The following is a 17,014-nucleotide window of genomic DNA, read 5'->3' on the forward strand; positions in this document are numbered from 1 at the left end:
ATAATTTATCTAATCAAAATTTCAGTATTATTATATCTAGACTAGACTAGATTTTATATATAAAAAATGCATATGAATTATACTTTTTGACATGTATCTAAAATTAATATAATGCATTTGAATATTATTGAATGTTTACTCATCATAAAAAAATGTATTTGAATCAGACTTTATAAAAAAGATAAATTATTCTACAAATACATACATACACAAAATTGATGTTGTATCTCATTCCTCTAAACTATGGCATGAGCTTGATATATGGTTATTTGTATTTGATATTAAATTAAATGTATTAGAACAACTTAGTCATTGTATCAAATATCAGATACATGTCCAGTGTGTATCAAATACATGTACAAAACTGACAAATATTAATAAATATACATGACGGATACATATCACATACATGTTGGATATATTACAAATTCATGAAGTATGTATCAGATATATGAAGTATGTATCTGTTTTTAATGTATAATAACAATATCATAATCACCGTCTTCATGAACACTAGCAACAACAACTGCAGAAGATGATCCTGTAACACAGTGTTCTTGAGTGAAATTCAAATCAAAAGATTTATTTTGGATAGCTTAGCTTCTTGATGGTGTGTTGTATTTCTATTAGAAATCTTTTAATTGGTTGAAGATTGTTTAGCCATCAAGTTTAACAAAAACCTTTAATTAATGAACTTCCAAGAAAAAAACTTAATATAACTATTCAAAATCAGAAGAAAATACCTATTGAAAACTATAAAAAAAATTAAGCATATAACTTAAATAATGGATGAAATCAGTTACAAATCTCAAAATTCATATTATAGTGCTCAATTTCATTTAAATGGTGGTAAGTAACTGAAAAAGAACGTGAAAGAGAGAAGCAGGAGTAAGATTGAACTGATGAACGTGGGAGGGGAGGAGGAGAGAGAACATGTTGATTTGGCGTTAAAGGCGTAATTTAGGAGTATGATTAGCTGAATAGGTAAATAGAGACTACATTTTAGTCTATTTTGAAGGAGTGAATATCTTAATATCTCTCATTCCAAATCTAGTATAAAATTATTAAATAATAAAATAGTAGGTAACTATTTAAGAATTCAAATTGGATACTAATATAAAGTATGAACGTTTATGTAATTATATAGTTTCTCCAAAAAAAATAATCACAAAAAATGCACATACATATAATTAGATACTTAATTACATGCATCATAATCATAATTGAGTCTTTATAGCATTAGTTTAACTTGAATTTGATGCAAAAGAACGCCATAAAATATGAGAAAATTATGCATAAATAAAGGAAGACGTTGAAGCCCATTGCCTTGGGTTGTTTTTCTGATTCATAACCCAATTATATTGGATTGGACTTAAGTAAAGATGAATCTTTGGATTGGGTTCATTATATAAAATTTGGTACTCATATACAAGACTTGGCAAGTTTGGCCGGTCGACTAAAAATAATTTCACATTTGATAGCTAAATATACCTAAAATATGCACTATTTTATATAGGAAAAATTATGGTACAAAGCAAAAATGTCAATATATATATATATATATGTTGTAAATATGTGGATGTCATGAGACCACCACCCTTTTACTATAGCAACATCACTTCTCTAAGTAATATTTTCCCTATAAAAGGATATGCAATGCAAGATATCAAAGTGAGGTGAAAACAAATATTTACTTCTTCTTTCTACCTTACTTATTCCTTCGGTCTTTCCTCTTGCAATCTAAGTTAAACATTTTCTTTATTTATAACACGTTATCAGCACGAGACTCTAATTTCCTCCTAATAAGTTTCTATCTTAGGTATAAGACATATGCCTTATATATCTTTAATTACATGTTAGTGCTTATTTATCTATTTAATTTTTAGTTAATTAGTTTGTATAAATCTTTATTTAATATATTTTACTCTATTGTTATTTACGGGGTTATATTAACTCCAGTCTTAGTTTGATAATCTTTATTTAATATATTTTACTCTATTGTTATTTACAGGGTTATATTAACTCTAGTGTGTATACAATTTCTTTTAGTTATTCTTATATTAAAGTAATATATATATATATAAATAAATTGCCACCATAATTTTCGGTTGGATTTTGAGTATATATTACAATAACAAATACACTAAGAAATCAAGAAATTGAAGATTGAACATATTTTTCTTTCTTTTTATCTTTTAAGGACATTATTAGTTCGTTAAAAAAAAAGAGGAAATCATAATACAAAGCAGAGAGGGACAACTATACTTGAAAAATACCACATTCACTTAAATGAAAAAATATAATTAAAATAATGTCCAAAAGTCTAGTCATGAATATGACGCTGCATAAATTTTTATTTATATATTATTATAACTAATGTTATATACTTGCAATAGAATTATTATTTAATGCATTTTCTTATTGCAGATTTAATTTTTGAAAAGTAATAGACTTAAAATAGATAAAATATTATTATACAATTGAAGGAAAACTAAATAGCTACATACGATGAATTAATCCCTGGCAATTTCTCATCAAATTTTAAGTATTATGTACTATCATTATTTCTATGGTTACATTAATTAATAATCAACTTACTTTTATATGAACATTCGTCAGGATCTATTTATATTTATTTGCTTTAGAATTTTAGTCTTAGTTAAACTTTGTTATTTCTAATTCATCTTCTTTTTAGTTTTCATCATGTCAAATCTATCAAAACTTGAGTTTGTGGCACTTGACATTACCAGAAAGAATTATTTGTCATGGGTTCTTGATGCTGAAATCCACCTTGACGCTAAAGGTCTTGGTGATACTATTAAACAAGAAAATAAAGCATCAAGTCAGGATAAAGCGAAAGCCATGATTTTTCTCCTACATCATCTTCATGAGGGATTAAAAACTGAATATTTAACTGTGAAAGACCCCCTTGAATTATGGATTAATTTGAAGGATCAGTATCACCACCTAAAACTTACGGTGTTACCAAAAGCTCGATGTGAGTGGATACACCTTCGATTTCAAGATTTTAAAACTGTAACTGAGTATAATTCCAAGATACTATCACTGATGATGACTTACTTGAGAAAACTTTTTCCAGATTTCACGCCTTAAATGTGTTGTTACAACAACAATACCGTGAAAAGGGGTTTAAGAAATATTCTGAATTAATTACATTCCTACTTGTGGCTGAGCAGAATAATACTTTGTTGATGAAAAATCATGAAGCCCGTCCCACTGGGTCTGCTCCATTCCCTGAAGGGAATGTTGTAGCAACACATAATCAATCTGACTCAAGAGAAAATAATTCTCGTGGATGTGATCATGATCGTGGCCATGATCGTGGACGAGGACGTGGACGTGGTAGAGGATGAAATAATTATCGTCATTATGGTGGAAATAAACATGAGAGTAACAAAAATTCTCAAAATAATCCTTCTCGAGGTAGAATCAATATTTGTCACCGATGTGGTATGAAAGGTCATTGGGCTCGTGAATGTCGTACGCCTGATCATTTGTGAAACTTTATCAAAGCCTCTCTCAAAATAAAAGATAATAATGTGGAGGCACACTTGACCTTTCGGAATGATGATAATGAAGCAGCTCCCTCAAATAAATATGATGATATTGAGGCAAATCTTGCTTATAAAGATGATGATTTTGAAGGCCTTCCAAATATTACTCATTTGGAAGCTGAGGACTTTTATGAGAATATTGATTGAAGAACTGATCATCTAACTGGGGATAAAATTATGAAAAAGAATTATTGTTATTTTCTATTACATCTACTACTATGTTGTTCTTCTTAAATGTTTTGCTTAAGGCATTATGTCTTACTAATTTCTACGTTCTTAGTGTAATTTCTTAAAGTTTTTTGTTGTTGTTAGTTTTTCACGTTCTTATAATATCTTTTATTTTTATGAAGAATATGGAAATTTCCCTGTCATCAGTTGGATCCAAAATCAATTATGATGATATATGTCTTATAGACAGTGCCACAACACATACTATCTTAAAAGATAAGAAATATTTCTCTTATTTAGTTATGAAAGAAGCTAATGTGAATACAATATCTGGTAGTACAAAATTAATAGAAGGCTCCGAAAAAGCTAACTTAGTACTTATCGGAGTAACGAATTTAATAATCAATGAAGCATTATATTGTAGTAAGTCTCAAAGAAGCTTATTAAGTTTCAAATATATTCGTCAAAATAACTATCATATTGAGACTACAAGTGATGAAAAGAATGAATATCTTTATATTACTACAATGATGTCGGGTAAGAAATTTGTACTTGAAAAGCTACCCGCTCTTTCATCCGGCTTATACTACACAAATATTAGCATGGTTGAAACACATGCCATAGTAAACAAAATGTTTACTAAATCAAATGATTTTATTATTTGGCATGACCGATTGGGCCATCCCGGTTCTAATATGATGCGCAAAATAATTGAGAGTTCACATGGACACTCTTTGAAGAACCATAAAATTCTTCAATTTAAGGAATTCTATTGTACTGCATGTTCTCAAGGCAAATTGATTACTAGACCATCAGTAATCAAAGTGGGAATTGAATCTCTAGTATTTCTGGTGGAACGTATACAAGGTGATATATGTGGGCCCATTCACCCATCATGTGGACCATTTAAATATTATATGATTTTAATAGATGCATCTACAAGATGGTCACATGTGTGCTTATTATCAACGCGCAATGTGGCATTTGCGAGATTACTCGCTCAGATAATAAAGTTAAGAGCACAATTTTCAGATTATACAATTAAGAAAATTCGTCTTGATAATGCTGGTGAATTTACATCCCAGGCTTTTAATGATTATTGCATATCAATTGGGATAACAATTGAGCATCCGGTTGCTCATGTTCATACTCAAAATGGTCTAGCAGAATCATTGATTAAACGTCTTCAATTAATTGCTAGACCAATGCTTATGAGAACAAAGTTTCCTATTTCATTATGGGGTTATGCTATTTTACATGCAGCAAGTCTTGTCCGGATCAGACCGACAAGCTATCATAAAGTCTCCCCATTACAATTGGCTTTTGGTCAGGAGCCGAACATTTCCCATCTAAGAATATTTGGATGTGCGGTATTGTTTCAATTGCTCCACACAACGTACAAAGATGGGTCCCCAAAGAAGGTTGGGGATATATGTTGGGTATGAATCTCCTTCTATTATAAAATATTTGGAACCTATGACTGGAGATTTATTTACGGCAAGATTTGTTGATTATCATTTCGATGAATCAGTATACCCAGCATTAGGGGAAGAAAATAAGCAGCTGAAAAAAGAAATAGATTGGAATGCATTATCACTATCTCATTTAGATCCTCGTACAAATAAATGTGAACAAGAGGTTCAAAAGATAATCCATTTGCAAAATATTGCAAATCAACTGCCAGATGCATTCACTGACCTATCAAGAGTTACTAAATCTCATATTTCAGCTGCTAATGCTCCAATTCGAGTTGACGTCCCAATAGGACAATTAATTAATACAAATGAGTCTAAACCACGCTTACAATGTGGTAGACCAATCGGTTCCAAAGATAAAAAATCCTCGAAAAAGGAAAGGAGCTAACGATCAAGATGGTCATAATATGAAAAGAACCTGCTCAAGAAGAGCAATGAGACATAATAATTGAGGAAACCTTGGAAGAGGTTCAGGCGCCTGAAAATAATGAAGAAATTTCAATAAACTATGTCTCATCAAGAAAATATGGAACCGAAATGATATAATTGTCGACAATTTTTTGCTTATAATGTTGCTATAGAAATAATGCAACAAAATGAGGATCTTGAGCCAAAATCTGTCGAGGAATGTAGACAGAAATGATTGGCCAAAACGGAAAGATGCAATTCAAGTTGAATTAGCTTCGCTTGAAAAACGTGAAGTTTTCGGACCGATAGTCCGAACACCTGAAGGTATAAATTCAGTGGGGTACAAATGGGTCTTTGTGCGAAAACAAAATGAGAAAAATGAAGTCGTAAGATATAAAGCACGACTTGTGGCACAAGAATTTTCGCAAAGACCTGATATTAATTATATGGAGACATATTCTCCTGTGGTGGACACAATCACGTTCAGGTATCTTATAAATCTGGCAGTTCATGAAAAACTTGACATGCATTTGATGGATGTCGTTACAGCCTATTTATATGGCTCACTAGACAACGACATTTTTATGAAAATTCCTGAAGGATTAAAAATACCTGAAGTATATAAAGATTCCTGAGAAAGTTGTTCAATAAAACTTCAAAAATCTTTATACGGATTGAAACAATCAGGATGCATGTGGTATAATCTCCTTAGCGAATATCTATTAAAGGAAGGGTATAAGAATGACCCAATTTGTCCTTGTGTATTTATTAAAAAGTCTGGATCTGAATTTGTCATTATAGCTGTATATGTTGATGACTTGAATAGCATTGGAACTCGCGAAGAGCTTTCAAAGGCAGTAGAATGTTTGAAAAGGGAATTTGAAATGAAGGACCTTGGAAAGACAAAATTTTGTCTTGGTCTACAAATTGAACATTTTACAAATGTAGTATTTATTCATCAATCAACATATACTAAGAATATTTTAAAGAGATTTTATATGGATAAAGCACATCCATTAAGCACCCCAATGATTGTGAGATCACTTGATATTAATAAAGATCCATTTCGACCTCATGATAATGACGAAGAACTTGTTGGTTCTGAAATACCATATCTTAGTGCAATTGGTGCATTGATGTATCTTGCTAGTAATTCTTGACTAGATATATCTTTTTCTGTAAATTTATTAGCTAGATTTAGTTCTTCCCCAACACGAAGACACTGGAATGGTATTAACCATATATTTAGATATCTTCAAGGGACCATTGATTTAGGACTATTTTATTCAAAAGAATTCGATTCACAATTAATTGGCTATGCAGATGTAGGATATTTTTCGACCATTGATTTAGGACTATTTTATTCAAAATAATTTGATTCACAATTAATTGGCTATGCAGATGCAGGATATTTATCTGACCCACATAAAGGTCGATCTCAGACAGGTTATTTATTTACAAATGGAGGTACAACTATATCATGGCGTTCAACAAAACAAACTACGGTTGCTATTTCTTCAAATCATGCAGAAATAATAGCCATCCATGAAGCAAGTCGAGAATGCGTGTGGTTGAGATCAGTAACTCAACACATCCAAGAAGAATGTGGTCTTCCTTTAAAAGAAGACATCCCAACCACATTATATGAAGACAATGCTGCGTGTATAGCTCAACTAAGAGGAGGATACATCAAAGGAGATAGAACAAAACATATTTCACTAAAATTCTTTTTTACTCATGATCTACAAAAGAATGGTGAAATAGATGTTCGACAAGTTCGTTCCAGTGATAATTTAGCAGATATATTCACCAAGGCATTACCAACGTCAACCTTTGAGAAGCTGAGATACAAGATTGAAATGCGTTATCTTCGAGATATTAAGTAACGTCACTATTAGGGGGAGTAAATACGCGCTGCACTCTTTTTCCCTTAACCAAGGTTTTATCCCATTGGATTTTCCTGGTAAGGTTTTTAATGAGGCAACAACAATGCGTATTATAATTATATGTATTTTCTTTTTTTTACATGAACATCTAAGGGGGAGTGTTGTAAATATGTGGATGTCATGAGACCACCACCCTTTTACTATAGCAACATCACTTCTCCAAGTAATATTTTCCCTATAAAAGGATATGCAATGCAAGATATCAAAGTGAGGTGAAAACAAATATTTACTTCTTCTTTCTACCTTACTTATTCCTTCTCTCTTTCCTCTTGCAATCTAAGTTAAACATTTTCTTTATTTATAACAATATGTAAGTTTTTGCTGAACACATAATATTTTGTGACGATAAACTAGTTTATACACACCTTAATGGTTTCATCGAGTACATTCTACCTCCCAACAATACAAACACAGAAGGCCTAAATATTATCAATTGATTTAGAGATGTGACCGACGGTTAAGACAGTTATCTTTATCTGTATCCGATATATGTCATTCATTACCAGATGATTTTGTAGCCTTGTTTGTATTGTAACTGTAGTTTTTTTTCTCTTGCAAATGGGAGGTTTTATTTATTTAGTAAGGTCTGTCTGAAGATATACAAAGGAATGAATCTATAATAGACTATTCCACAAGTCATGTTTTTTTTTATAGTGAAAAGGATAAAAAATGCCCTTAAACAATGCGAAAGGAGCAAAAATGTCCTTCGTTTGTAGTTTGGTCCAAAAATGCTTTGCCGTCAATACTTTGGTCCAAAAATACCCTTATTGTCATTTAATGGGTAAAAATGCTCATTTTCTAAATAAATATATTATTTATTTTCTTTTTAACATATTCTTTTTTCTAATAATATTTTTTTAAATTAGGAAATGTTTATCGTACTTCAATTCAGAAAAAATAAAAAATATAATATTTCTTATTTTCTTATAATTATTTTTTATCGTTATATAAATACAAATTAATGATGGATATATTATGATATTTTATATATGACATATGGTATATGTCGAAAAGGGTACATGAAATTATTCTATTTTAATTGATAAAATGAGATTAAGAAGAAAAACAATATTTCCTACATTTTTATTTGTTAAAGTGATTTTAAATGAAAGAAAACAAGAACATGGTTCTTTAATAATATTTTAATTAGGAAGAATATGTGTTTAAAAAGGAAAAAAATAATATATTTCTTCAGAAAAGGACATTTTCGACCCATTTAGTAACTATAGGGCATTTCTGAATCAAAGTATTGACTGCAAGGACATTTTTGAACCAAAATATTAACGGTGTTACGATAAGGACATTTTTGGACTAAACTACAAACGAAAGACATTTTTTTGTTCCCTTCACATATACTTTCATTTATACAATCTAAATCTAGATTGTGTTCAACTTCAATGAAGAATTAACAAATTAAGTTCTCTTCTTGTTTATATTTTTGCCTATATATGTAAAGAACTCAAACTCCAATAATTTAAGTGTAACAAGACGGAACAAAAATAGTCGTATAATTGAACTTATTCGATAACGCTGAGAATATATTTGACTCTGATTTTTAACGTAGAAAGTTTTTAGACCATTTCAATATGACTTTATCAAACATGTTGTTCCAAAATGAAAATGACATGATTTTTTACTCATAAAATCACAATAAAATATGCAGTCTGGTCTAACAAGGACTGCTGCCTGCCTTTGTTAAAAGAAGAGTTCTCAAATTTTTTATTGGGGGTTTAATATTTATAGTATTAAGATTCGATTAAATTAAGATTCACGTATTAGAGTGTATATTTTTGGAGGTGTCACTTTCAACTTTTCATTTATAGAAGCTCGAATCTAACCTCGAATTAACGATGGAGAAATCTCAATCATACCACTACCTTTGTTTAAAAAATATAAAGTGTGTGGAAATATTATTAGATCCAACTTCTTGGAAAGGTATTTAAATTTTACCTTTAAATTTAACAAGAAAAATATACACTCAAATTCGATCATTACCACTAAATTTAGTTAATTTATTCCGAAAAAGAGGAAATTATTTTCGGGATCATTACTATATATAAATTAAAACTTGTAAAATCTGAAATTAAATAAGTATAATTGTTACTTTATACTAGTAATTTGTTATTCAATACCTTCCGTCTTATTTTTACGTGTGATAGATTATTATTACGTTTTTTTTAAAATTATTAATAATAATATTTTTGTGCAGTTATATAAAAATTAAAGAAGAAAGGAGAAAATTAAATTACTATGTATATTTAGATTCATATATTTTATATTTTTCCATTTTCGACCTTAACCAAGTTTATTTATTTTTATTATTGTAACTCCGGTATTGTTGGACCTCCATTGATGAAGCTCTGTTTTTCCCTTTCTCTCTTCTCATTCCAACTCTGAAATTCTCTCCGCAAGAATTATACGAACATATATTAGTCCAATTATCTGAATCGCCATTTTTCAAAGGCTTTTTCCCATTCTTCCAGGTAAATTTCATTCTTGATTGTTTATTTTTTCTACAATTCATGTATCTGGGTATTGCTTTTATATTTGCGATTCATAATTGCGTAAAATTCTGTCTTTTTGTCTCAATTTTATTGGGTACTCTTCCTTTTTTGGTTTATTTAATGTCAAAATTTTGATCAATTTTTTTTAGTTTTTGAAAAGTTGGGGGAAGGGGAGGGGAGGGGAGGAGAAGTGCGGAGCGGATTACAAGATGAGGAATCGAACCCTTAGAAATAAGTGAAAGTTCAGATAGTCGAGCCAACTAACTGAACGACCTTTTGATCAACTTTAAGGCTCAATTGGACTCGATTAGTTTATTCTTTTCAATTAATACCAAAAACTATATGTAAATACTACAAATGGGATTCTCTTTTGTAAAACAATTGGAGGGTATGGTGTAATGGTAAAGATTTTTCTTCCTTTAAACCACATGTCTCGGGTTTGAGCTAATAGAGTCCTCTTCAGTATGGAGGGCTAAAACCCCATAATGGGCTTTTCGCTGCACGAATTTGGATTAGTTGTGTCCTGTATCAGACATCTGATGCTTGAATTTTAATAATGATAAATGATCCATTTTGAATACAACAACAATGACAGACCCATTGTAATCTCACAAGTGGGACAACTGGGGTCTGGGGAGTGTGTATGCATACCTTAACATATTGGAAGATCAATCAGCCAAAATAACCATGAGCGGCTACGATATTATAAGTTTTGTACCTACTTTCCAACAGTCCCTTAGCTTTGAACAGATGAAAAAGACCACAATAGCAACAAGCAGGGACAACCGCCAGAAAATACAATAATTTGGGTTAAAGAAAGATGCATTTTGAATATTTGATCCTGGAGAATATCAAATATGTTGTCGGAGTATTTGCTTTCAATTCAAAGTTCTATTTTTTATGCATCTGTGTTTGATAATATTCCAGTTGCTTCATCTATGTGTTCAGTTTTCTTGTGTATTTTTTGATATTTGACAGTTAATGGTTAAACGGAAGATGGGGGGCGATGTGGAAAAACTTGAAGAGGCCTTGAATGCTAGTGGTTCATTTGAAACTCAACCATTGCGTGTTTCAAATTCAAAGGAAGAAAAGCGAAAGAGATTGTGGAAGAAGGTGAAGTACCAGCTGGTGGAGTATCATTCCTTGCCTGGCTATTTGAAAGACAATGAATTCATTCTTGGTCATTACCGATGCGAATGGCCAGTGAAGCAGGCCTTACTCAGTGTTTTCACTATTCACAATGAGACTCTTAATATTTGGACGTAAGAATTTCCACTCTTCACTTTCAATAATACCTCTTTGCCTCATATTATATAGCTTGTGGTAAACAAGTTAGGAACTTTGTCGAGATTTCTTGATTTTAAACATTTCTATGAAGAAAGAAGAATGTGAAGTGTGATTGAATTCAAATCACAATTTCCCACGAACTCAAAGATTCGAAAGATATGAAGGTTAGCTGAGAACCTATCGGAGAGACTAACTCAAAAAATTGAATAGGAAGAAGAGGGAGATCACACAGTAATACTGAAGATATTGCAGTTCCCTAATTCACTTCACTTTCTAACTAATCCATACATGTAAATGTCTTTTCACTAACTAACTGAATGCACAATGCTTAACTAACTCCTTAGCTAAATCCAAATTCAACTCAGCTGTGCATTTAGTCATCCAGCTCAAATTCAACTTAGTATCGCTCTTCCAGATTGATTCCAACTCAACTCTAGCTCGATTAAGACAAACATGCATCAAAATGCACTATGATGCTTTTCTCTGTAAGATGTTCTTGCAATTATTAACTTGGACGGTTCTCTAAACTTGGAACTTTTTCGTTTATGTCAGTCACACTTAATCTTGGTAATTTTGCAGAAGAAATGTTGTCTCATTGTGCATAATATAGGTACAAGCATTGTTAGAATTATGCTTTTGAACTGCAGTGACTTTATTTTACTGCTTTAGTTTTTGAATAAATCCTAGTTAATAGTTGGTTAGCTGTTTTTTCCTATTTTAATTTGTTTGTTTAGATATATTTTGTAGAGATGTTCTAGGCTAGTTTATTATTATCTTTTTACTGCTTTTGTTTCTGTAAATGTAGAGTTCAAGAAAGCAAAATAATAGTTCTCTTTGACCTCATTACAGTATTTTTCTCTCTCATTATTCTTTCTCTGTTATTTTAAAAATTTCTTTATTAAAAAACCAATAGGCATTGAATCTGAAACTTTGTATGCAAAGCTTCTCAGGAAGCTCTAAAGCTCACTTTTTAATGGAAAATCCACGCTGCATATATTAAGATGATGTCACTCAGTATCTCTTAGTTCCTTATCCGTTGCTTTGTATGGAGTGGTTAATAAAGGATAATTTGAGATTCCAATATAGAACTTTTTAAGAATAAAATATTCCGCAACTGGGTGGTTACTCCTGCGAGCAATCATTTGACTGAGATTAATAGCATTGTCCATGTATTTGTCCATGAGCTTATCCCAATTTTATAAGTTTGTGGGTACGTTGGGAAAGAATGGGTCAGATGAGGCAGGACCAAATTAGCTTCATTATACATACCTCCTCTTGGGTAGTCGTACTTGGGATAGTTATTGGCAAGATGGCTCCCTGGATGTTTCCAAATCTATAGCTTCTATAATAAGGCATTATTCATTGTGTTTTATCTTTGTATTTAGGTATGAGAATGTAAAACTTTTATGTAGTTTTCAAGTTAATTGCTTTAAATGACTGTATTATTAATCAGAAACAATTTTGCTGTGTTTTTTCTGTTTGTCTCTAAAGAAGAAGATATAATGGTTTGGAAGGCAGTCGACTACTTCTTCTTTTCGGACAGGGCTTTGCCTAGCAATAGTTATAACAACATCTCTTTGATGCCTCTTGCATAACTAATGATTGACTTCTATTATCCTAGGGATAAGATTCCTATTTAAGTCATCTACTAAATTGATCAAATACTTTTTAGTGGTTCTTAAAAGATTCAGAAGAGGGTTCAGTAAGTGGAGAGTATAGTTAGAAACATCTTCTAACAAAGTTCACTGTGAAGTGTGATCACAGAAAGAGTTCTGGAGGGCCTCTCACATCCTTGAACAAATTGTATAATCTATGTCGGTAGCTTCTTTAAGTTGAGCTATGAGGTTTGACAATGTAATTGTACTCCATGAGTTATTACTACTGTTAGGGCTTGATTAGTCTTCTATTTTATCCTTCTATCATAATATCTGATTTAAATTGAGGAGAAAAAACGAAAAACCAAGAAAAATTTCTTATTGAATCTTGATTTCTCTGTGTGTTGCAGGCATTTGATAGGATTCTTTCTCTTCCTTGTGCTGACCATTTATACTGCAATGAAGGTCCCGGATATTGTGGATCTTCAGACTTTACAAAATCTCCCTGAAAAGCTTAGGAAGATTGATATACACAAATTACCAGCAGAACTTTTACCATGTATTCCTTCTTTGCCAAATATGCCTGATTTGCACAAACTTCAAGAGCATTTACTGCAACTCCTGTCGAATTGTCTACCTGATCGATTTTCCCACAGCAATCATACAGATGTTGGTGTTCTGGTATGGTTTCCTTGTCTTTGTTAGAAAAATTACTGGTTGGGATCTTCTTCCTTTGAGCTTAAACATTAATTAATGTTCAGCTATATTTATACTTTCTATTCTTTAGTGTAGTTTCATATTCTTGATCCCAGATGGTGCCTTGCAATTTGCAATTTATGTCATTAATGGTCAATATATTTATGCTGACTGAGAATTTCTTATTTCAGAGTAAGCTAGATCATAGATTACTGATTTCTCATCCCTTTTCTTCACAGCTAAAAGCTCTCTCGAATGAATTCTACTCTATCTACTTTTGAGCTACGCTGATTTGTTTCATTTCACTTTTTTCGTTTTCTAATATTTTAAGCTTCTGTATATATATATCAAAATGAGAAAATCTTACTTCACTCTTGGGGAAAGGAAGAACTTAAGTGTTGCTTCATGCCCGGTAAGCATGTGTTGCAGTATCAAACCTGTTCAATTTCCTTTGTTTTCTTTGAACGATGAAAAGCCATATAAGGCTTTGTTATTTTCATTGGGTTGTGCATGTCTCATCTTCTCTTAATGCTTCAGTTTGAAGTATTTATACTTGTTTTGCCTATACCTAGAGATGAAGAAATCTGTTGTTAGTGAAAAGACGTTGTTTTTCTATAATTAAAATGCCAATGGATTATCTACTTATTTACTTTGTACCTAGATATTTGAAGATGGCTTGGTGTCAAGTTTATTTCCCTGATCGGATTACTTAAATATCATTGAGTTCATTGCACCTTTTATGTCTAGTCTCTTTGTATTAAGTGTGCACATCTCCATTGCATGAAGTGACATAGCAAATTCGTGTCATGTCTCCACTCTCTGCCTCTGTTTCCGAAGTTTGTTGATTTACACAAATTCCTTCTCCCTTGTTAATGGACATCCGATCTTAAAGTGTCTGCATATGAGCAAATGTGAAGATCTAATGATTGTGTGATATTAATATGACATAAGGAAACTGACCTCAAAAGTGACATATTAATCAGTTTCATTAGGAAATTTCCTCTAGCCAAGCCTGCGCATTTGTAAATGATGACCAACCGAGGTGGAGCCAGGATTTGAACTTTATGGGTTCTAGCTCCGCTCCTGATGACCACTATAGTGATGACTGTCCTCTCAAAATAACAAAACAAGATTTAGATTTCAATCATGGATATTACAATGTCAATATATTTATTAGTGTTACCCTATTATTTGCACAACAAAAGCTCATCAGAGCAGATATAATTTTATTAGGTCAGTATAGTTTTCTCTCCTATTCTTGTGAAGTTATATCCACTGAATGGACCAGTGGAGTGTTACCCTTATGTGTCTTCCATTTGTTCTGACTTTCATCTGCTGGAGATTTTCTCGGATTCAAGTTTTTTTCATCCTGAATAGGTATTCTCTATCACTATCATTCCGATTGAATGATTGTTTCCTAAAGAACCTGCTGGTTCACAACAAATGAAGAAATTTCAGAAGTCATTAGTAAATCTATTGATGAATACTAGGATACGTACAGAAAATCATTTGTTCTCTGACCATCATTGGTGATTGATATATCTCTATTTTTTTGAATTTGTGCAGCATAGTGTGAAGGATGTGGCTAATGTGATAGCACCATTAATGGTGAAGCCTATAACGCGGTGGCCATTCTATGCCTTCCTTGGTGGGGCAATGTTTTGCTTATTGGCAAGCAGCACATGTCATTTACTTTGTTGCCATTCAGAGCGATTATCGTATGTAATGCTGAGGTTCGACTATGCTGGTATTGCTGCGTTGATATCAACTTCATTTTACCCTCCTGTCTATTATTCCTTCATGTGCTACCCCTTTTTCTTATACCTCTACCTGGGATTTATCACTGTCCTGGGAGTTGGCGCAATGTTGGCTTCTCTCCTTCCTGTGTTTCAAAAGCCAAAATTTAGAAGCCTTCGAGCAGGTTTATTTTTCGGGATGGGCATGTCAGGTGTGGCACCTATTCTACACAAGTTGGTTCTCTATTGGAACCAACCTGAGGCACTTCATACTACTGGTTATGAAGTTCTGATGGGTGCCTTATACGGCGTTGGAGCATTAATCTATGCCCTTAGAGTTCCAGAAAGATGGATGCCGGGGAAATTTGACATTGCTGGCCATAGCCACAACCTATTTCATGTACTTGTAGTGGCAGCAGCTTATACACATTATCGCGCTGGATTAATTTATCTGCAATGGCGTGATCAACAAGGGTGCTAAGAATCAATCACCAGAGGGGAAGAGTTCCTCAGGATTTTGATTTGTGGCCTATTAGTTTCATCATCATTTAAATGTATATAAACAAAGTGGATGAGAGGTCAACAGACCCTTTGTTGTTGAACCATTTTCAAGATTGGTTAATTTTGCAACTATCTTACGGTAAATTCATTCAACATGCGCGGTTTATACTTGCCTGATATTTGAACTAAAAATTTCAAGATTGAAACTCATGCTTTAGGTTTGGAAAAAGGTCAAAAATGTCTTTTGTGACTATGGATATGCTCGGTACGATGGAAAATGTTTTTGTTGATCGTTCATGTACTAGGTGTCTGTGTATATTGAAATGCGTATGCCCTCATCAAATTTATTACTTTCAAACTGATTTTTTTTAAAAAAATCAATAATAACCAAACAAAAGGTTTTTTTTTTTCTCGTTTGGTTTGGTTTTTTCAAAATTTAAAAATTGATTATATTGGTTTGGTTTTAAACAATAATCGAAACTGCACCATGAACACTCCTAACTGTGTCAAGTCAAATGATGTCACATCAAATGGATCGGAGGGGGTAATAACAAAAACATTTAATATTAAAATTGATACGTCAAATGATGTCACATAAAATGGGTTTGGTTTTAAACAATAACCGAAACTGCACCATGAACACTCCTAACTGTATCAAGTCAAATGATATCACATAAAATGGGTCGGAGGGGGTAATAACAAAAACATTTAATATTAAAATTGATAAGTCAAATGATGTTACATAAAATGAGTCGGAGGGAGTAATAAAAAAAACATTTAATATTAAACTATTTTTGCTCTCGTTGAGAGTCGAACTCAAGACCTCCCGCTTACTAAACGGGTGCTCTAACCAACTGAGCTACGAGAGCTGATGATAGCAATATGGTGGATTTTTAATAAAATTGAATTTGAATTCCACTGCTGCCATATTATCCTAAAGGCTTGGTCAAAGATAAAAGAACCAAGAAAAAGTTACTATTCTCGCCGTTTCAATTTGTTTGTACTGTTTTAGTTTGACATGGAATTAAAAAATATTTTTTTTTAATCTTGTGATCTTAAATTAAAGATAAGTCAAATGTACCAAATTGTTTATTAATGTCTTAAATGTATGACATGTAGAAAA

General features: G+C 32.0%; 2 protein-coding genes and 1 non-coding gene across 3 annotated transcripts; 2 read left to right on the plus strand and 1 right to left on the minus strand.

Annotated features, from left to right (window-relative positions):
- Nucleotides 1-2,703: 2,703 nt before the first annotated feature.
- Nucleotides 2,704-3,374, plus strand: LOC107061240 (uncharacterized). Its single transcript, XM_015310113.1, has 2 exons — nucleotides 2,704-2,998; nucleotides 3,058-3,374. Exons 1-2 carry the CDS (start codon nucleotides 2,704-2,706, stop codon nucleotides 3,372-3,374), a joined length of 612 nt encoding a protein of 203 aa, XP_015165599.1.
- A 6,505-nt stretch (nucleotides 3,375-9,879) lies between these two features.
- Nucleotides 9,880-16,059, plus strand: LOC102598956 (heptahelical transmembrane protein 4-like). Its single transcript, XM_006350561.2, has 4 exons — nucleotides 9,880-10,055; nucleotides 11,055-11,338; nucleotides 13,369-13,639; nucleotides 15,221-16,059. Exons 2-4 carry the CDS (start codon nucleotides 11,058-11,060, stop codon nucleotides 15,869-15,871), a joined length of 1,203 nt encoding a protein of 400 aa, XP_006350623.1. The 5' UTR covers nucleotides 9,880-10,055; nucleotides 11,055-11,057; the 3' UTR covers nucleotides 15,872-16,059.
- Nucleotides 16,060-16,686: 627 nt separating this feature from the next.
- Nucleotides 16,687-16,760, minus strand: TRNAT-AGU (transfer RNA threonine (anticodon AGU)). The gene has a single exon. It is a non-coding gene; the product is annotated as a tRNA-Thr (tRNA).
- Between the last annotated feature and the right edge of the window lie 254 nt (nucleotides 16,761-17,014).

The sequence above is a fragment of the Solanum tuberosum genome, unplaced genomic scaffold (assembly GCF_000226075.1).
Source record: "Solanum tuberosum cultivar DM 1-3 516 R44 unplaced genomic scaffold, SolTub_3.0 scf00126, whole genome shotgun sequence".
NCBI lineage: Eukaryota > Viridiplantae > Streptophyta > Magnoliopsida > Solanales > Solanaceae > Solanum > Solanum tuberosum.

Bases quoted from the DNA above. Each gene is read 5' to 3' on its own strand.
- LOC107061240 (XM_015310113.1), top strand. From the start codon at position 2,704: ATGTCAAATCTATCAAAACTTGAGTTTGTGGCACTTGACATTACCAGA. The intron at 2,999-3,057 runs GTGAGTGGATAC...TATAATTCCAAG, and splicing joins GGTGTTACCAAAAGCTCGAT to ATACTATCACTGATGATGAC.
- LOC102598956 (XM_006350561.2), top strand. From the start codon at position 11,058: ATGGTTAAACGGAAGATGGGGGGCGATGTGGAAAAACTTGAAGAGGCC. The intron at 11,339-13,368 runs GTAAGAATTTCC...TGTGTGTTGCAG, and splicing joins GAGACTCTTAATATTTGGAC to GCATTTGATAGGATTCTTTC. The intron at 13,640-15,220 runs GTATGGTTTCCT...GAATTTGTGCAG, and splicing joins ATACAGATGTTGGTGTTCTG to CATAGTGTGAAGGATGTGGC.